Source organism: Heptranchias perlo, chromosome 21 (assembly GCF_035084215.1).
Source record: "Heptranchias perlo isolate sHepPer1 chromosome 21, sHepPer1.hap1, whole genome shotgun sequence".
NCBI classification, from domain to species: Eukaryota; Metazoa; Chordata; class Chondrichthyes; order Hexanchiformes; family Hexanchidae; genus Heptranchias; species Heptranchias perlo.
This window is the reverse complement of record NC_090345.1, coordinates 34,363,837-34,385,156: the sequence shown is the minus strand read 5'-3', so window position 1 is coordinate 34,385,156 and position 21,320 is coordinate 34,363,837. Positions and strand designations below refer to the sequence as shown.

General features: G+C 42.1%; 1 protein-coding gene across 3 annotated transcripts in view; it reads right to left on the bottom strand.

The window, feature by feature from the left end:
* The window catches only part of btaf1 (BTAF1 RNA polymerase II, B-TFIID transcription factor-associated), a 117,714-nt gene that overhangs the window by 86,597 nt on the left and 9,797 nt on the right, over positions 1 to 21,320 (bottom strand). For all 3 annotated transcript variants that reach the window (XM_068002437.1, XM_068002439.1, XM_068002438.1), the window contains exon 3: positions 575 to 689. In XM_068002437.1, coding sequence (XP_067858538.1) covers positions 575 to 689 — 115 coding nt within the window. The remainder of the gene's footprint in view (positions 1 to 574; positions 690 to 21,320) is intronic.

Below are 21,320 nucleotides of genomic sequence, written 5' to 3'. Positions count from 1 at the left end.
CTAGGTAGTAGGTTTGCAAGAGTTCTAAAATGAACTAAAGAGCAGCAAGCTTTCCTATGGTGCAAGGCCTTGCAAAACAACTTGATAGATCCTTGTATATCTGCAGTACAAAGAAACATTCAAGGCATGCAACCCCACCAACAATTGTGAGTACACCACATGGTACTAGATAGGTCATGATGGTGTGGCGTTCTGTACCGTGGTACCATCATTTCAAAAATGAACACCAGTGACTTGAGCAGAAAGCAAGAACTGTTATAAGAATCGCATAGTGCTGCAGCGACTGACTGAACACCCAAAGCATCCTATGCTGAGACAAGGTGAACAGTAGTTTCTTCATCAGGTTCAGTCATCAGCAGATGCACTGAAGGATCATAAAAACCTTTGGTGATCCAGCCACCTGACAGGAAAAACACTATCATGCAGCAAAATACTAGAAAAGTTTTAATTTACTTGGAATTATTTCAATGACTACTTTTATCTCAGTTTCATTTTCTTACTGCACAAGTAAAATTATAAAATTATTAATTTGGTTATGAATGGTTAGCTTCACCTATGCATAGAATGACAATACCTTGCTTTAGCTTTGGAGTAGGGTTCCATTCAGATACATTCTTCACAATAGCTTCTACTGCTTGGCCAGCTGCAATGCGCGCGTCCCAGTTAGGACTGCGCAAATAGGTTAATACCTAGATTTGAAAAAGAAAATTCCTATTTATGAAATTACAAAATATCACAAAAAGTTCGAGATTACTGAAGTCATACTCCTTACATATTAATTAACCAGATATTTTTTTAACAGTTCACAACTACAATATTGACCCCCAAAATTATATTGTACTCCTTCCCATGGGTTTCTGAAAGTTGATCAACTAAAATTGGGTAAAAGATCAACTAATTTGATTAGCCACTTAGAAAACTTAAGCCAAAATTGTGCTAAACTGCAGTTTTCTTACATTAGGATTAAAGCAATGAGCTTTGAAAACAGCGTAGTAATTTTTAAAAAATCAAGTTTTACTTAAGAGATGATGCCGGTTTATGATCAAATGCAAGTATGCTACCTCTACAATAGAACACATGAATCAGTGTAGACATAAGAAAAGTGACTGATGAGAAAGTACATGTGCTGAATTGAGTCCAGATGCAAAGTTACATTGTCCTACACACAGCCAAAACAAGCACAATCATACAACCCCTGCTCCCACCCAGGATTGATCAACAGCGCAGAAGGAAGTGAAAACGCTTAGAGGGCAGGCAAGGGTAGCACTCTCTCTCTTTCCTCCCTCCTCACCACCACACTCTTTACCCCTTTAAAGCAACACTCACATTATACTCTGGGCAAGGTTACAACTCCTCTAACACACACTAACTGCCTAGCACAACTCCAAGACACCTTCCTCCACTCTTAACATCCTCATGACCCCACAACTCTTTCTTCACTTCTCCCATCACAATTGCTACATACTCCTTAACTGACTGTCTTATCCTCGCACACACCCTCTTAGTTTGCAATTGAGCGCTTGTCTCATGATTTGTTATTTATGAACATTAACGTGAGGAAATCGACCAGACTTCTTCACACAGTTGTGGATTTCTGGCAAGGTCCTACTGGCCCAAAGAAATCTGCTTTGGTGTCATCCTGTAGAAGTGTAGAAGGAGGGAGGTTTGAGATGCTGCCGCTGCAGTCAATCAATCAATGAAGACACCCTGCAGAATCTGCCCTCTGATGCCCCTCACAATAGCAAGTGGAGACACGGCCTGGTTTGCATCACAGACAAGCTGAACCTTTGCAGAATGGAACCTCTGCCTGTTCACATGGGTCAGTGGCTGCTCAGTTGATGCCTTCAATGCCAGGTGGCAATTTGTATCCTGAGGAATCCAGCTACGTTGCCTGATTCTCCTGGCCTAGACACGTTGCTCCTGCATTTCCTCCTCGGTTATGATAGCATAGAGTGGTATGGCCATGGAGAAAGCCATCCCTTGTCTGGTCAGAGTGTGGGTTTGGTGGGTGGGAGAAGTCAGGGGTCCCAAAAAATTTTCTGGGACGAGAGGAAAGTACAGTGATGAAATGAAGTGCTGGTGTCAGTGATTAAAACCTACGAAGGTGTGGGTTACAAATGTTCCTCAGAAGCCTGTGATGAGTAATTGAAGTTGATGCCCTCTGATATAAAATGGGTGCAGCTTTCTTTGTTGAAGTAGTAATTTAGGGTTGTCAACCCTCTTGGTATTGCTGCTGGCATCCCGGGAGAAAATTATTTTTGTTTGTGCCATTTGCACCTCAGACTCTCTGTTCCCACTTCGCACCATCCTTGGCTGTCTCCTAGGAACTTGAGGCTGTCTCCACGTTCTGTTTCAGCTAATGACCCATTCATTCCACGCTGGAATTTCTTCGTGGCTGGTCGCCTGGGTGCTGGAAATACAGTTTGCCACATTACAGTGCCACAAGGAACCTGTGGAACGCTGCTGTGGAAGGAAAGTTGGGGTAAAGAGACATTTCACTCCAATTACCTTTCACGTGGGAGGACTATTGAGTTTCTTTTTAAAGGTGTGTTAAAGGAATTAATTAGTATAAAATAGGTTCAACTTTTAGTCAGTGTAATAATGCAAACTAATGTCCCTGTTTGCAGCTGATCAGAGCAAAGGAGGGGCAAAGAAGCGATCATCTCATTGCAGCCTTGGTAATACATAGAATGATTCAAGAGTAAGGGAACGTATCTAAGAAATATCATGCGTGACCAGACAAAAGGAAAGTCCCATAGCCTGCAATCATAGCTTTCAACGAATTCCAACAGTGAAGCTCTCATCTCCTGACTAACTAGTCTGTGACTGGTACATGGTAGAAGCAGTGTAGTCCAGTTCCACTCTTCCACGTTGAGAGCATTTTGTTTGTTCACTTTGTCTAAGTTTGGAAATTCCAGTGGTGTATGTGTTTTTAAAAAAAATTATGTATTATTAAATGCCTCAATGTTTAGAAGTGGTTTGGTGCATTTGCTATTTTACACAGTCTGGAATTCCAGTTTATTGCTTAAGATTAGAAATGTCAGTGTTCAATGGCTCCTTGTTTCTTGTGATGAAAATTGCTGGGAAGGTTGGTAGTTTGTTCTGTAATTTACTTTTTTTTAAATTTTGGAAACCGAGGATTTAAGAAATGCCTACGGTCAATTAAACTAGATTGGGCCTCGAGAGCTGACATCTGTTAAGTGTTACAAGCCAAATAAGTTACTATCTTGGTATAAAGACTGATGAATACATAGCATTAAGCTGCTTTTTAAAAAAAAGAATTTCCAACTCTAAATAAATAGACATGAGAAATCTGTAGTGTTTTAAGTTTGCGGTTGAACTCTGGACAATATTGGAAAAATGTGTGGTACTGTGCTGTTGCTGACCATGAGTATGATACATGCTTGTAGTAGTGGCATACATGAATTACTGGAAGATAGTTTTCCTATACAGGAAAAACATATTGCTCGTCAGTTGACTTTTTTCTGTTATTTTGAGAAATCCCTTAGCACCGCATATCCAGTGCTATCTACAAACAAGATCTACTGTGTAGAAAATGCTGAAAACACTCAGCAAGCCAGACAACTTCTGTAAAGAAAAGGAAAATATTGATGTTTCAGGCATGTGGGTATTACCGATGAAGAGCTCACAGGAAGGAACACAGTGAGGGTCAAGAGAAAGGGGTGGGGAATAAGGGGATCACAATCATAAGAAAAAAGAATGAGCAGTTAAATTAATTTTTAAAAAAGAATCAATGTCAGGATGTGGGCATCACCAGTATGGTCAGCATTTATCGCCCATCCCTAGTTGCCCTGAGAAGGTGGTAGTGGACTGTATTCTTGAACCACTGTTATTCTTTGTAGTGACTTAATACAACTGAGTGGCTTGCTAAGCTCAGAGGGCAGTTAAAAGTCAACCACATTGGCATGGAACTAGAGCCACATGTAGGCCAGACCGGGTAAGGATGGCAGGTTTCCTTCCCTAAATGCCAGAGTGGGATTTGAACCCATGTCCACTGCACTATTAGTACAGTAACAAACACTACCCTACCACAGCCCATTCGGCAGAGAAGAGTTGGTTGACTGTCAGAACAGATAATGGCATAAGACAATCTGTGGCATGGAAAGAGAGAGATTAGGGAAATAAAAGGCATATGAGATGCAGAAAATGAGTGAGTTGTTCAAAAAGGTTAGCTAAATTGCAAGAACATGAAAACCTTGCAACCATCTCTTGTCCTCGACCCAATTTAACAGATTTTTAAAAAAAAATTCTCATGTTCCTGGTCCCCTTCCCTCCCCATTCCTCTTTTCATTCTTATGTTGTTGATCTGTAAATCTTCATGTTCTGGTGAAGGCCAAGCTATGCCTAAAACATTAATATTCTTTTCTTTACAGATGCTGCCTGCCTTGCTGAGTATTTCCTGCATTTTCTGCTCTTGTTTTGGGTGATAAAGAATTCAATTTCTCTGGAGCACAACTCTTGTGGGGGGAGGGAAAGGAGAAAGATGAGAAAGCGTGCCTCTCGGGGGGCAGTGGAAAATTGTTCATAGGGGCACTCAGGGAAATTAGTGCACCCCTACCAGTGAGTGAAAACTTTTATTTAGGCTCACAGTGACAGAGCAATTACTCTGCTATTTTTTTGGTTGTATTCATTTTTGTGTTTGCGGACATCAAGGATTGCCAATCCTCCCAGACTGTACTGTAGTCTATGAAATAAAGAATGATCTGCTGGACATTGCTGCGAGCAAGTTACTTCACTGGGCCGAGCGTGCGGCCCCTGTGCAGGGAGTGTGTTACCGTAAAGTCATTGCTGTTTCACTTTAGCATAGTAACCAAGGGTAATTCTGGTTCGTGAGCAATAACATTTTGCACTAATCCGATTTTCAATGGAGAATGTCAATGGTGGCTCTTCACAACATAGTAGCTCTTCACAACATAGTAGGTCCCAATGTACCGTGAAAAGAAAAAAGTAGTACTGTATTTACAATGACAACTGGTGTAAGGAGGACAGAGTATAAAAACTGACTTCGCAAAGTGGATGGCTTCAGGCTGAAAGCATTCTGCTTCATCAAGCATTTTCCATTAAATATGAAAAAAAGAGCCATTACCTCACATGCAGAATGTACAAAACACAATGACGCTATGAAAGATTGACAAGGACACCTCAAATTACATTTTTTTTAACAAAAAAATGACCTCAGGAAAATCTAGTGACAGCAGCAGAATTTGGGAGAAATTTACTATGGCGTGATTCATCACTAGTTATTCCTGTCAAGATTGTAGTAACAAATTGCTTCCAAATTTTCTACCGGATTCAGAAATTGCAAAAAAAAGCAAACAACTGAATGACAACAATTCAGGTTGGATGTAAGCGCCATGTAATTCATAAGTGTTAAAAAAAATACCATGAAAGCTTTCGACATTTTGACATGGAATGTCTTATTGTGAAAGTGTACAGCAAGTTCTCTTCCTCCAGTAAATGGACAGATGTCATTTTTGACTTTGTAGAAATGGAGTACAAGGGACTTCTGCTTCATGAATTAACAAGGTGGTTCTCCCTTCTGCCCACCATATAGCAAGTCATACAATGCCAGCCTGCATTAATGGCATAGTTTGTTTCGAAGGGGAAAGAAGAATGTGCAAAGATTACATGGGAAGCATTCAGTGAGGATGATCAGGAGTTTCTTTGTCTTTGTTAAATTTACTTTTCATGCAAAACCCAATGGGAGTATTTTATAAAGCAATCTAAAAAGCTAGAATGCAACAGTGTCCCCTGGACAGATCTGGACTATGTCATGGAAGGTCTTCATTCTGAACTACAGAGAAGGAATGTGGACAAGTTCTACGGACAATCAGCTCAGGCTATTTTACACATTGTCTCTATTGTAGTGGAGAAAATTTGAGGAAGAAACAAATAAGGGATTGTCAAGGTGCACTGAATACCTTGAGCAATGGTATGATTTCAAGACATCTTGTTTTTAAACAAGTACCAGTCTTCTCACTGAACAGTGAAGTGAAATGGTCCGATACTGAAAAGTTGCCTGAAGATCTTTGTATTGAGGTTGATTGTGTCAAGCTATATGACTACTACTGCATTTTACAGCAAAAAAGAGAATTTCAAGAATCAAAAAACTGATCAAAAAGATAGATGGAAGTTTTAGAACAAATACCATAAGTGAAAACAGCCAAATTTTAAAAATTATACCATTCACACTTTCAATTCCAGTCTCAAATGCATACTGCAAAAGGGTTTTCAGCATAATGACTCAGCTTTTGAGAAAGAAAGGAACCAATTAAGTGAAAATCCTGTGAAAGCAGAGTAAGGGATACAGCTGAATTACAGCATGACTTGCACTTCAGGAGGATTGTCCAGGAACCTCCGGGAATTGAGGTTTGCTCTACCAGGCACTGCTGTTAGCAACTCAGGAGAAAAGTACTTTGTGGCACCGAGCTTTCTCCGCTGGTGTAAGAAATGCAACACCTGCCGCATGAACGTGTTCAATAACTTGGCCGGACTGAAAGCACGGAGGAAATCCCCATCTCTCCATTCCAGCTCTGTTGTACACTTATTGTCTAAATGCCAGGTGCCGTTGCTCAGTGCCTCGTGTACCCAGACCCTATAATCTCCCCTCACAATAAGATGCTCTTTCACTCACTTCCCATTGTGCCCCCCTATCTGTTCAATGATTACTGATGTAAAAGTGTGCTAGTTAACAAGACATCAAGGGGGATTGATCCAAATTGGAAATTACCGAAAACCAACAGTTTTCAGGATCTGTGCATATTCACCGTCAGCTCTTCCTCAGCAATTGGGCCTAAAGCTCTGGAACCATTTAAGAGGTGGTTAGATTGTGTGAGTGGGGAATGAAAGGTGAAAGTGGGAGGGCGATTTAGAGGAGTCAAATGGGTTCCCTCAGCTTTGTGACTGGGAAAAGGGATCAGTTTCTAATGAGTTAATTCAATGAAAATGGAGCTGGAATGTGTCCCCTTATTGAGTACAGCAAATGGGGCTTTACTCCCACCCATTAAAAGACGGCAGTACGAGTCATGCTCGATTGTAATTTATTTATGCCCAGAAAAGAAGCCCCCTTAAAGTATTCATCGTAGACAATGAGCTTTTTTTATTTTTCAATATAAAGATATGAGAGGTTTGTCTGTTAACTATGAAGCTCAATAGAAAAGATATGTTGCCACTCTAGATCCATTTCTGCTGTAGATAAAAATCGTTACTCTAACAACCTTGGCTGTGTCCCTGAGGAGTCTACCTATCTTCTGTCCCAGCCATTCCCCTGCCTCCCATTTCAAGAAGCGGCCTTCGTAGCTGGTCCCACCCAGTGACCCCATCATTATAACTTCGCCGGAAATGCGGCTAGTGGAGCGAGACCAGCCAGGAGGAAATTCCCTGCCTGCATTCAATTCTGAGAATTTCAACTCTGTTCTCTGTCTACGAAACAGCCTGCGAGATTTAGAATCAGGATTGACATTTGAATCGATAAGAGCAGGTTGGAGGGGAAATGGATGCTGTGTTATTTAAACGTGACCCGGTGTCTTCAGTGACTGCAGGAGGGAGAGGAACCACCGGCTACAGCCCAATGATTAACCCATCGACCTGTGCTGTGCGCTGTTGTATAATGTGTTTTATTGTGAGAGTCAGGCAGGTTTGGTGCTTCTCTCTGAGGACTGAGCTGGGTTTCCACAGTGAGAGTCAACAACAACTTGCACTTATATAGTGCCTTGAATATAGTAAAACACTCCAAGGTGCTTCACAGGAGCGTTAAACAAAATTTGACAACAAATCACATAAGGGAGATGACAGGTGACCAAAAGCTTTGTCAAAAAGGTAGGTTTTAAGGAGCGCAAGGACTGTATCTCACATATGATCCCTTTTTGGTTTGTACCAATACACAGCCCTTCCAACTGCAAAATGTACATGTTGGTTTGAGCAAACTATTATACACATTAATCTGAATTCTTTTTACATTGTAAACTGCCTTTGACTGAAAATAATTTGCACCTGAATGTAATTTTGGAAATAAAAACCTGATACAATGTCAGAAAAAGTGTTCAATTAATGGAGAGCAAACAAAGCATTTCAAAGAAAGAAATTCACACCATATATTGAGTTTCTGCATACCTTGGGGGGGCAGGGGGGGGAAAGAAAAGAGAAAAAGTACATACACCATAGCAAGAGATGACATTTTCCACCAGAAACTATGTACAAAATATTCTTTTTTAAAAAAATGTTAAAGTACTTTTTCTCTTCCTCCTTTTCAATTTGAATTTAAATGCTCACCTGAACACGAAGTTAATCATGGTTATTACTTTTTCTAGCTTCTAATTAAAAATTTCACTTTAGCCAACAGGCCACTTCACAGGCGAGAGCAAAAAAACTCAACTGCCTAGGAATCTGCCCTTCATATTTTCCTCGCCGCTGGTTTTCTCATAACTCATTCCATTGGTACAAATACATTTAATACAAGGTGAAACATGTGACATAGAACTAACAAGAATTATTATCCTAGAAGTGTCCAATCGTTTGTCTTTGTGGGCCTTATAGATGCATGCCTCAGGGATGTGGGCATCGCTGGCGAGGCCAGCATTTATTGCCCATCCCTAATATCGTTGTTAATTTCCATATATATCAAGTTGCTGATACAAACTGATTTTGATGTTCCAATTTAGGACTTGCAAAAAATTTAACAGCCTGTTTCAAATCTTCAGGCCCACAAATTCAAAAAAGGACAAACCAATCAATCAATAAGAAAAATAAGCGCAATGGGAACAAGTTGCCTGGGCCTCAAGAACCAGATTGCTAGAGCTCCGGGGCTGCAGTTTGGACTCCTTGTGTTAACCCATCTTGAGCACCAGGTTATCAGATGACAAAGCCTGTAAAACTGCCCAGTGTTCCAACAGATTGACATATGCACATTATGTAAAAGTCAAAAATGACTGGATAGCTATTGTCATTGAAAAGCAGAATTACTGTTAAATACATGAACAGGCTTGATTTGGGATATAGCTTAAATTTGCAAATCTAGCACTACTTATACTGCCTACAAGTATTTTAGTTTTCTATTTTAAAATCAATTTTCCTTTACAAGGGATAAATTTTTTTAAAAATCAAGGTAGTTAAATTTAACTGAATCTCATCTTTCCAAAATACCACCTTTGCCGAGTGTAGTAAGATTTGCTTCAGTAACAAGATTTTCTCATCTCCTCTGTAAAACATCACATAATTGAGCACATAATCTAGGTGACACTTCAGTGCAGTACTGAGAGCGCACTGCGTTGTTAGAGGTGCCATCTTTCGGATGAGACATTAACAGAGACCCTGTCTATCTGCTCAGGTGGGCATAAAAGATCCCATGGAACTATTTGAACCACTAAAAAAAACAGGTTAGTTATCTTACTCTATTTAGTGTGGACTTGCTGTGCACAAATTTGCTGCCAAGCTTGCCTACATTACAATAGTGATTATACTTCAAGAAGTACTTCATTTGCTGTGAAGCACTTCGCAGCATCCTGAGGACATGAAAAGCACTATATAAATGCAAGTTCTTCGCCTTCTCTCCAAACTTTTTTAAAAATGCAAAAAGATGATCTTTAGCAATTTTCTCTCCTAAAGGCAGACTCCTGGCTGAAAACAAGTTCCTCAGTTGCCCGGTGCTGTGCTGATCGCTACAGTTGAACAGATTCTCAACACTCACCGCCTAGGTTCATAGCTGAAAAACAGTTACCTGACCAAGGTATTGGACAATATCCAGCACGGAAGAATCCATACCCCAGCAAAAGTTAGCACTATCAGGACCGAGGGGGGGGCGGGCGGAGAAACAGAGAAACTAATGCGCCCAAAATCATAGGTCTTTGATTTCCTAAAACTATGAATTCACCCAAAATATATTTTATTTTTCTTCCATTTTCCTCTCCATTTTAAATAAAAATTAGTAGAGACTAACTGAATAATCATGCAAATGTTTTGCTGATCTCTTAAATACTGAACCACTGTCTCCCCCTACATTCCTCCCCCCCACCAAAAGAGATTTTCACCTGGATTTTGCAAAAACAAAAAAGTTCAAGTATCCTTTAACCAAATATATCCCCACCCTAACACTATAGTGGGAGCACCAGCACAAGGAATGCAGCAATTGAAGGCAGTCCACCACTACCTTTTCAAGGCAACTAGACTCCGTGAGGAAAGGCAACATCATTGCAGCCCCTTGGTATACAATCAGGGAAAAAAAAACCCCGGGTAGAATGTAAAATTCAAATTGCTGTAATGTATCTGTAATGAATCTGTAATCAATAATCTGTATTGAGTATAATGCAATGAGGCACCCCAGAGTGTCATGAACTGCAATTATGCATAATGTGTTCATTGAACTGTACTTGATTTAACCTGCAAATTGTATAATCTGTATTGTGTACGTTTGGAATGTGATATGACAACTGTATTGTACATTTTTGTGACAAATTTTATGAATAAAGTATATTTTCTGTAAAAAAAAATCACCCTCATCTACAAGCAGAAGGGGCAAGAGGGAAGAAATCAAAAACTGGCGACCCATCTCACTACTTAATGTGGACTACAAAATTCTGCCCAAGGTCATCGCCAATCGGGTCAAGTCAGCCCTGGAGGTGGTGATGCACCCCGATCAGACCTGCGCAGTACCCGACAAGAAGATCTGATAGCCTGGCGCTACTCAGGGATACAATCGCCTATGTACAGGATAGGGGGGGGGGGGGGGGGGGTGAACACCTGCCTCATCAGCCTGGACCAGGAGAAGGCCTTTGACAGAATATCGCACACGTACATGATGGACGTGCTCTCCAAAATAGGGTTTGGGGAGGGAATCCGCAATTGGATCCAACTGCTCTACACATCAGTAGCGCAGTTTCAATCAACGGGTGGGAATCAGAAAGCTATCCGATCAAATCTGGAGTCAAGCATGGCTGTCCTCTCTCCTCAGTCTTGTTCGTGTGTTGCATCAAACCCTTTGTCGAGTCTATCGGGAGGACTGTGGGCATAAGATGGGGGGGGGGGGGGGGGGGGGGGGGGGGGGGAGGAGGAGAAACGATCCCGGGCAGCGGAGGCACTCAGGTCAAGGCCTCCCTGTACATGGACGACGTCGCCATCTACTGCTTGGATCAGCTGTCGGTCCGCAGATTGATAAGCATCTGCGACCAGTTCGAACTGGCCTCGGGGGCTAGAGTAAACCGTAGCAAGAGTGAGGCTATGTTCTTTGGGAACTGGACCGACCGATCTTTTGTCCCCTACACCGTCAAGTCGGACTACCTGAAGGTGCTGGGGATCTGGTTCGGGGGGGGTTGGGGCGTGCGCCAAAAATTGGGAGGAGCGTATCGCCAAGGTCAAGCAGAAACTGGGACTGTGGGATAGATGATCCCTCTCTATCGTGGGCAACAACCTAGTCATCAGGTGCGAGGTGCTCTTGGTGTTGCTGTACATGGCACAGGTCTGGCCCATATCTCACTCCTGCGCCACGACAGTCACCCAAGCCATCTTCCACTTTATCTGGAAATCAAAAATGGACCATGTCCACAGGGACACTATATTCAAATCTCCAGAGATAGGGGGGAAAAACATGCCCAACGTGGCCCTCATCCTGTTGGCCACCTTTGTGTGTGGCTGCATCAAGCTGTGCGTAGACACTCAGTACGCAGACAAAGTGTCACTACGTGCTGAGGTTCTATCTGTCCCCGGTGTTGAGGTGGATAGGCCTGGCCACGCCCCCACTGAACACTCCATCCAGTTGGACCATTCCACTCCACCTGTCCTTCGTGGAAAAGTTTGTGCAGAAAAACACCTTTGACCACAAGGCGATCAGTAAGTGGTCCGCACGTAATGTCCTCGAGACCCTGTGGGAAAAGGAGATGGTGGATTCTGTCGGTTGGTACCCCGAGAAGACTGTCAAAGTCATTTGGCAGAGCGCCTCATCGCCAGAGCTGTCAAGCAAGCACGAAGACCTAGCTTGGCTGGCGGTGAGATCCTTCCAGTCAGATCCTTCATGCACTCCCGGAGTCTCAGCGCCACCGCGCACTGTCCCAGAGAAGGCTGCAGTGGAGTAGAGACAGTCACCCATCTCCTTCTGGAATGTGCCTTTGTGAAGAAGATCTGGAGAGAGATGCAGTGGTATCTGTCCAGGTTTGTCCCCAGCAGTTCCGTAACACAGGACTCTGTGCTGTGTGGGCTGTTCCCAGGGACGCATACCGAGACAGACACCAGCTGCTGCTGGAAGACAATCAACTCTGTGAAAGACACCCTTTGGTCTGCCCCGAAACTTGCGGGTCTTCCAGTGCAAGGAGCTGTCCTCGACCGAGTGTTGCAGACTGGCACATTCCAAAGTCCAGGACTACGTGCTCAGGGACGCACTGAAGCTGGGTGCAGCCGCCACAAAGGCTCTGTGGGGAAAGGCTACTGTTTAGAGCTTCCCGCCATTGTATATAGAGGGGCTGCAATCAGGGAAACCGCCCCCCCCCCCCCCTCGGGCAGAATGTAAAATTCAAATTGATGTCATGTACCTGTAATCAATAAGCTGTATTGATTGTAATGCAATGAGGCACCCTAGATTGTCAAACTGTAATTATATACGATGTGTAACTGTATTGTTGGAATATTTGAACTGTACTTGATGTATCTTGCAAATTGTATAATCTGTATTGTGTACATTTGGAATGTGATGACAACTGTATTGTATCTATTGTTGCAAATTTTATGAATAAAGTATATTTTTTGAAAAAAAAATGCGGTCTTGCGAGCAGCACCCACAGCCCATGAGTAAAAAAAAATTGGCATGTACGGAATTCTAATTCTGCTATTTTCCATTACATCATATACCATCCCTGGCCAGGAACTGGGCAGGCAACTGGTTACGTGGCTGTTGCTAATGGATCTGTACAACTATCTACTAGGAAGTGCACAATAATCATGTGGTGCAACTCTCAATCCCTACCAATGTTTTCTTTCCCACTCAAATTGGCCCTCCCTATGGAGGGGACAGGAAGTGAATCTTCATGGTACAGAATACATCACCTGAAGAATTACAGACTGAAGCCCCATATCTTATGACAGTCAAAAGTAAATTGCAGTAACCATCACCATAGCATGTTATGTCACTTGTACATGTAACTTGCAAACAATATGCAACAGGAAAAAGAGGGTGGTCAGGAGCAGTGTTGGCCCCTTAAAAACTGAAAGTGGGGATATTGTCATTGACAATGGGGAAATGGCGGACATGTTGAACAATTACTTTGCGTCAGTATTTACAGTAGAAAGAGAGGATAGCATGCCGGAAATCCCAAGAAAACTTCTATTGAATCGGGGACAGGGACTTGATAAAATTTAAGTAAAGCAACAGTAATGAAGAAAATAATAGCACTAAAGAGTGACAAACCCCCAGGACCAGATGGTTTCCATCCCAGGGTTTTAAAGGAAGTAGGTGAGCACATTGCAGATGCCCTAACTATAATCTTTCAAAGTTCTCTAGATTCAAGAACTGTCCCTCTAGATTGGAAAATTGCACGTCACTTCGCTTTTTAAGAAAGAAGAGAGAGGGAAACCAGGGAATTATACACCAGTTAGCCTAACATCTGTTGTGGGGAAAATGCTGGAGTCTATAATTAAGGATAGGGTGACTGAACACCTCGAGAATTTTCAGTTAATCAGAGCGAGCCAGCATGGATTTGTGAAAGTTAGGTCGTGCCTGACAAACCTGATTGAATTTTTTGAAGAGGTGACTAAAGTAGTGGTCGGGGAATGTCAATGGATGTTATTTATATGGACTTCCAAAAGGCATTTGATAAGGTCTCACATAAGAGACTGTTAGCTAAGATAGAAGCCCATGGAATCGAGGGAAAAGTACAGACTTGGTGAGGAAGTTGGCTGAGCGAAAGGCGACAGGGAGTAGGGATAATGGGTAGGTACTCACATTGGCAGGATGTGACTAGTGGAGTCCCACAGGGATCTGTCTTGGGGCCTCAATTAGTCACAATATTTATTAACGACTTAGATGAAGGCATAGAAAGTCTCATATCTAAGTTTGCCGATGGCACAAAGATTGGTGGCCTTATAGGCAGTGTAGATGAAAACATAAAATTACAAAGGGATATTGATACATTCGGTGAATGGGCAAAACTGTGGCAAATGGAATTCAATGTAGACAAATGTGAGGTCATCCACTTTGGATTAAAAAAGGATAGAACAGGGTACTTTCTAAAATGGTAAAAAGTTAAAAACAGTGGATGTCCAAAGGGACTTAGGGGTGCAGGTACATAGATCATTGAAGTGTCATGAACAGGTGCAGAAAATAATAAAGGCGGCAAATGGAACGCTGGCCTTTATATCAAGAGGACTAGAGTACAAGGGGGCAGAAGTTATGCTGCAGCTATACAAAACACTGATAAAACCGCACCTGGAATACTGTGAGCAGTTCTGGGCACCGCAGCTTCGGAAGGACATATTGGTCTTGGAGGGAGTGCAGCGTAGGTTTACCAGAATGATACCCGGACTTCAAGGGTTAAGTTACGAGGAGAGATTACACAAATTGGGGTTGTATTCTCTGGAGTTTCGAAGGTTAAGGGGTGATCTGAGCGAAGTTTTTAAGATATGAAGGGGAACAGATAGGGTGGATAGAGAGAAACTATTTCCGCTGGTTGGGGATTTTAGGAGCAGGGGGCACAGTCTAAAAATTAGAGCCAGACCTTTCAAGAGCGAGATTAGAAAACATTTCTACACACAAAGGGTTGTAGAAGTTTGGAACTCTCTTCCGCAAACGGCAATTGATACTAGCTCAATTGCTAAATTTAAATCTGAGATAGATAGCTTTTTGGCAACCAAAAGGTATTAAGGGATATGGGCCAAAGGCAGGTATATGGAGTTAGATCACAGATCAGCCATGATCTTATCAAATGGCGGAGCAGGCACGAGGGGCTGAATGGCCTACTCCTGTTCCGATGTTCCTAGGTCCCAAATTCTTGACATATATAACGCAAACAGCAAAGCAAATCAATAGGTCTCAAAGTGCCTGGGTGGCATAGTTCTAAACAGATGTATACAGTGCATTTATTTAACTGAACAGGTCTTGTAGGGATCATTCTGCAGACAAGAAATCAATATTAAGACAAGTCCACAAAGCATATGCATGAAGTACTTCAGACATTTTTCTAATACAACCATACATTTCTACTGCTTGTGAACAGGTTTATCCCATCACACCCCAAAGTTCACTTTGTGTTTCCTTATAAGGTTATTGTTCTATCCAGTGTCCAGATAGGGAAAGGCCTTCAAATACAAATTTTGAGCAGTCAAATAAATGAGCAATATAGCTTTAACAAAATTATGTACCCTAACAGGTTAGGTGAATAGATTTAACATTTTCTCTAATATTAACCTTCAGTCGTCCAATCCTACAAAAGTGGTTAAGAGTTTGTATAGTTTTATAGTCTCAATTAAAAAGTTCCTTATTTTGAATTTTCTAAAAAGTCACATTTTTAAAGTGCTAAAATCCCACTTAATGCTGCTAAATATGTTGCTTTGATTTTTAGCACTAAACATAATTTTGAATTAAGAGCAGACAGGAAAACCTGTCCAAACACCATTCAGAATTGTATTTTAGCATCTGCTTTACCTTTAAGTTGGTATAACTATAAAGCAGATCTCAAATGAGTTTTAAAATGTCACCCATTAAGAGTGATTGTCAATACCTCCCCCACCTGAGCAAACCCTATAAACACAGGCTGACAAGAGGGAAGATGGGAATACAGCACCATGACCTCTCCAGGCATTGCAAAGTGACCCAATCACCAAGACTCCTGCCACCCTCCCAAAATAGGCAACCACCTGATGGACATCCTGAAACCTTTAATGATACAGAAGTATGAACTATGTCCAGAGATTAATTGTGTTAATGTACATTTATAGAAAGGCCATCCAAAAAAACTGTACCAAATGTAAAGTGGGGAATTGCAGTTCAATTTTTAAAAACCATTTATATTTTAGTATAGCAGCCAGAAGATTGTTGCAGCATCAAATACCAAGACATCTGAACATGAAGCTAGAAATCAGCGATAAACCAAGTCACATGTGGCAATCACTATAATTTTAAAGACATTCTGGAAAAGTCAACAGTATTTAAAAGAAAATTGTCATGGGGGCAATAAAAAAAGGCAGTGGTATTTAAGAAAAGGCAATTGATTTAAAAATGCTAATAACTGTTGGTGCAGAATTGATCCAGACTTGATTGTTCCTGGAAATACTCCCATCTTCTGTGGACTTTAACTCGTCCAGGCTCTGCTGCCCATGTCCTGCTCGCCCACTGCTCTTGTCCTCACTGGCCAGTATTGTTTCCCAGTGCCCCAACAACTCAAATTTGGGATTCTCATTTACATTTGAATCCCTTCATGGCCTCACCACTCCCTGTTTATGTAGTCTCATCCAGGCCAACAAATCCCACCCCACTCTCCAACAAACTCTTTATTCCTCAAAGGCCGGCCTCTTGTGCATCTCTTCTTCATCGCTGGTGGCAGCGTTCCCTCCCTGAGCCCCTCCCCCTTCCTTTCCTCTTCTAACACGGTCCTTGGGGTACACCTCTGACCAGCCTTTTCATGACCCATTGAGGTATCTCCTTCTTTGGCTTGGCATCCATTCTTTTTTTTGATTATCCTTCGTTGAAGTGCCTTGGGATGTTCTTGTTGTACCACTACCAAAACTACAGTGACAACATCAGGTCTGTGTCCCATAGGACGGGGCGAAAAAGCTTTTGTCTTTGCCGGTCACTAGTCTTGGAGACTAGTTTAAAATCAATGTTCCCATTAATCTGCAGATATCTTAAGTTGCTGATATTGTCAGATCTTGGTATTCTGATTTAGGATTTATCCACCAATGAGACAACAGCATTAAGAATATCCATTTCCAAACCTACAGGCCACAAAATTCAAATAGGACAAACCCACAAATAAGAAATACAAGTGTAAATAGGACTGAATTAGTTGGGCTTTGAAGACAGGATTCCACAGCTAGGGGACCACAGATTGGATACCCATACTTTAGACTAAATAGCCTTTTTTGTGGTGAAACCCAAAGAGGTCTGTTGTGTGTTGTGATTTTTCCTCCCATCTTACATAAGAAATAGGAGTAGGTCATACAGCCCCTCAAGCCTGCTCCACACCCCTTAGATTAAATACTTTAGAATTGACATGTGGTCAGGGACAGAAGGATGTGATTACGAATGAGGCAGGTAAAGGGATCCAAGAGGTAGAATTGCAGGAGCCTCAGTCCCTGCACTTGTCCACAACGGTTGCAAGAGCCTCAAATCTATTGGACAAGCGCAGGGACTGCGGGGAGGACGAGAAAACTGACCTTGTTACAGGAAGCCGGTCAAGTGGGGGAGGGGGCGGTTGGTAGTAAGTGACAGCATAGTTAGGGGGGATAGTCACTGTTTCCTGCAGCCAGGAGCATGAGTCCCAAAGGCTACGTTGCCTACCCGGTGCCAGAGTTAAAGGACATCTCCTCCGGGCTGGAGAGGAACTTGGAGTAGGAGGGGGAGGATCCAGTTTTCGTGGTCCACCTGGGTACCAACGACATAGGTAGGACTAAGAAAAAGGTTCTGCTGAGGAGTTTGAGCAGCTAGGGGCTAAATTAAAAAGCAGAACCACAAAAATAATAATCTCTGGATTATTACCTGAGTCACAAGCTAATGGGCAAAGGGGAAAAAGGATCAGAGAGATGAATGCGTGGCTCAAAGATTGGTGTGGGAGAAGTGGGTTTTGATTCCTGGGGCACTGGCACCAGTACTGGGGAAAAAGAGCTGTTCTGTTGGGACAGACTACACCTGAACCATGCTGGGACCAGAGTTCTAGCGAATCTAATAACTAGGGAGGTAGATAGGGCTTTCAACTAAAATGAGGAGGTTGCTGCAGGGGGGGGGGGGGGGGGGGGGGCGGTTGTGGGTGGGAAAAAGGGTCCCAGTGGAGAGAAATCTAGAATGCTAAAGAGAAAAAAAGACAAGGAAACTGCGCAGGAAAGTGACTGGGGTAAGGATAACCCGATTGTATGCTCTGTCCCTTCCTGACACAAACAAAAAAAAAGTGCACTAACAAATAGGGTCCAGGTAAGAAAAAAATGGTAATAAGACAAATAGGGCCATAGTACAAAACAATGTTAAGATGTCTAAAACTGTTAAAAAGACAAATCTAAAGGCACTGTATCTGAATGCACGAAGAATTCGTCTACCTTATTACGAATGAACAGCACAAATAGATGTAAACGGAAACGATATAATTGCATTTAGAGACATGGCTGCAGGGTGACCAAGGCCGGGAGCTGAATTTCCAAGGATATTCGATATTTAGGAAGGACAGGCAAAAAGGAAAAAGGAGGTGGGGTGATGTTGTTAGTAAAGGATGAAATCAGTAATAGTGAGAAAGAATATTGGCTCAGAAAATCAAGATGTAGAATCAGTCTGGGTGGAGTTAAGAAGCACCAAGGGGCAGGAAACACTGGTGGGAATTGTCTATAGGCCTTCAAACAGTAGTGGTAATGTAGGGGATGGGATCCAACAGGAAATTAGAGATGCATGTAACAAAGGTACTACAGTAATCATGGGTGACTTTAATCTACACATAGACTGGCCAAACCAAATTAGCAGTAATACTGTGGAGGATGAATTCCTGGAGTGTGTACGAGATTTTTTTTTTAGACCAGTACATTGAGGAGCCAACCAGGGAACAGGCTATCCTAGATTGGGTATTGTGCAATGAGAAGGGGTTAATTAATAATATTGTTGTGAGGGATCCTTTAGGGAAGAGTGACCATAACATGATAGAATTCTTCATTACGGTGGAAAGTGAAGTAGTCCAATCCAAAACTAGGGTCCGAAATCTAAACAAAGGAAACAACGACAGTATGAGGAGTGAGTTGGCCATGATAGATTGGGAAGCTTCGTTAAAAGGCATGACGGTGGATAGGTAATGGCTAACATTTAAAGGAACAAATGCATGAATTGCAACAATTATACATTCCTTTCTGGTGCAAAAACACAAAGGAAAAGCGGCCCAAACCATGGCTAACAAAAGAAATTAAGGATAGTATTAGATCCAAAGAGGAGTCATATAAAGTTGTCAGAAAAAGTAGCAAGCCTAAAGATTGGCAGCAGTTTAGAATTCAGCAAAGGACCGAGAGATTGATTAAGAGGGGAAAAATAGAGTACGAGAGTAAACTTGCAGGGAACATAAAAGTGGACTGTAAAAGCTTCTACAAATATGTAAAAAGAAAAAGATTAGTGAAGACAAATGTAGGTCCCTTACAGTCAGAAACGGGAGAATTTATAATGGGGAACGAGGAAATGGCAGAGCAATTAAACAAATACTTTGGTTCTGTCTTCATGGAAGAGGACACAAATAACTTCCCAGAAATGCTAGGGAACCAAGGGACTAGTGAGAAGGAGGAATTAAAGGAAATTAGTATTAGTTAAAAAAATGCTGGAGAAATTAATGGGACTGAAAGATGATAAATCCCCAGGGCCTGATAATCTGCATCCCAGAATACTAAAATGAGCGAGCCAGGGAAATAGTGGATGCATTGGTTGTCATCTTCCAAAATTCTATAGATTATGGAGCAGTTCCTGCAGATTGGAGGATGGCAAATGTAACCCCACTATTTAAAAAAGGAAAACAACAGGGAACTACATCAGTAGTAGAGAAAATGCTAGCGCCTATTATAAAGGATGTGATAACAGGACACTTAGAAAATATCAACGGGATTAGACAAATCAACATGGATTTATGAAAGGGAAATCATGTTTGACAAGCCTACTGGAGTTTTTTTTTTTGGAGGATGTAACTGGTAGAATAGATAAGGGAGAACCAGTGGATGTGGTTTATTTGGATTTTCAGAAGGCCTTTGATAAAGTCTCACATAAGAGGTTAGTGTGCAAAATTAAAGCACATGGGATTGGCAGTAATATACTGCGTGAATTGAAAATTGGTTAACGGACAGGAAACAGTAGAAATAAATGGGTCTTTTTCAGGGTGACAGGCAGTGACTAGTGGGGTACCACAGGGCTCAGTGCTTGGGCCCCAGCTATTCACAATATATATCAATGATTTGGATGAGGGAACCAAATGTAATATTTCCAAGTTTGCTGACGACACAAACTAGATGGGATGGTGAGTTGTGAGGAGGATGCAAAGAGGCTTCAAGGCGATTTAGACAAGTTGAGGGAGTGGGAAAATACATGGCAGATGCCGTATAATGTGGATAAATGTGAAGTGATCCACTGTGGAAGGAAAAACAGAAAGGCAGAGTATTATTAAAATGTTGATGTACAAAAGGGACCCTGGGTGTACTTGTACGTCACTGAAAGCAAACATGTAGGTACAGCAAGCAGTTCGGAAGGCAAATGGTAAGTTGGCCTTCATTGCAAGAGGATTTGAGTACAGAAGCAAGGATGTCTTACTGCAGTTATACAGGGCCTTAGTGAGACCACACCTGGAGTATTGTGTGCAGTTTTGGTCTCCTTATCCAAGAAAGGATATACTTACCATAGAGGGAGTGCAGCGAAGGTTCACCAGACTGATGCCTGGGATGGCAGGACTGTCGTATGAAGAGAAATTGGGGCGACTTGGCCTGTATTCACTCGAGTTTAGAAGAATGAGAGGGGATCTCATTGAAACATTTATAATTCTGACAGGGCGAGACAGACTGGATGCAGGGAGAATGTTTCCCCTGGCTGGGGGGGTCCAGAACAAGGGTCACAGTCTCAGAATACGGGGTAGGACATTTAGGACTGAGATGAGCAGAAATTTCTTCACTCAGAGCGTGGTGAACCTGTGGAATTCTCTGCCACAGAAGGCTGTGGAGGCCAAATCATTGAATATATTTAAGAAAGAGCTAGACAGATTTCTAGACACAAAGGCATTAAGGGGTATGAGGAGAGAGCGGGAATATGGTATTGAGATAGAGGATCAGCCATGATCATATTGAATAGTAGAGCAGGCTCGAAGGGATGAATGGCCTACTCCTGCTCCTATTTTCTATGTTTCTATTCAATAAGATCATGGCTGAACTTCTACCTCAACACCACTTTCCCACCCGATCCCCATATCCCTCAATTCACCTAGAGTCTTGTTTTAAGTGTGGCTGCTGGATCAATTCAAGGAATGAAACCCAGACAATAAATGCCTAGTTTTCAATCCCTGCATCTTAAAGTTCTGTGCACGTGGGCTTTCTTGCGTGCGCACAAGTGCAAACTCTTTTGCACAAGGTTCTGTGTATGTGTGATTGGACCTGCATCAGGCACGAGTGCAGCA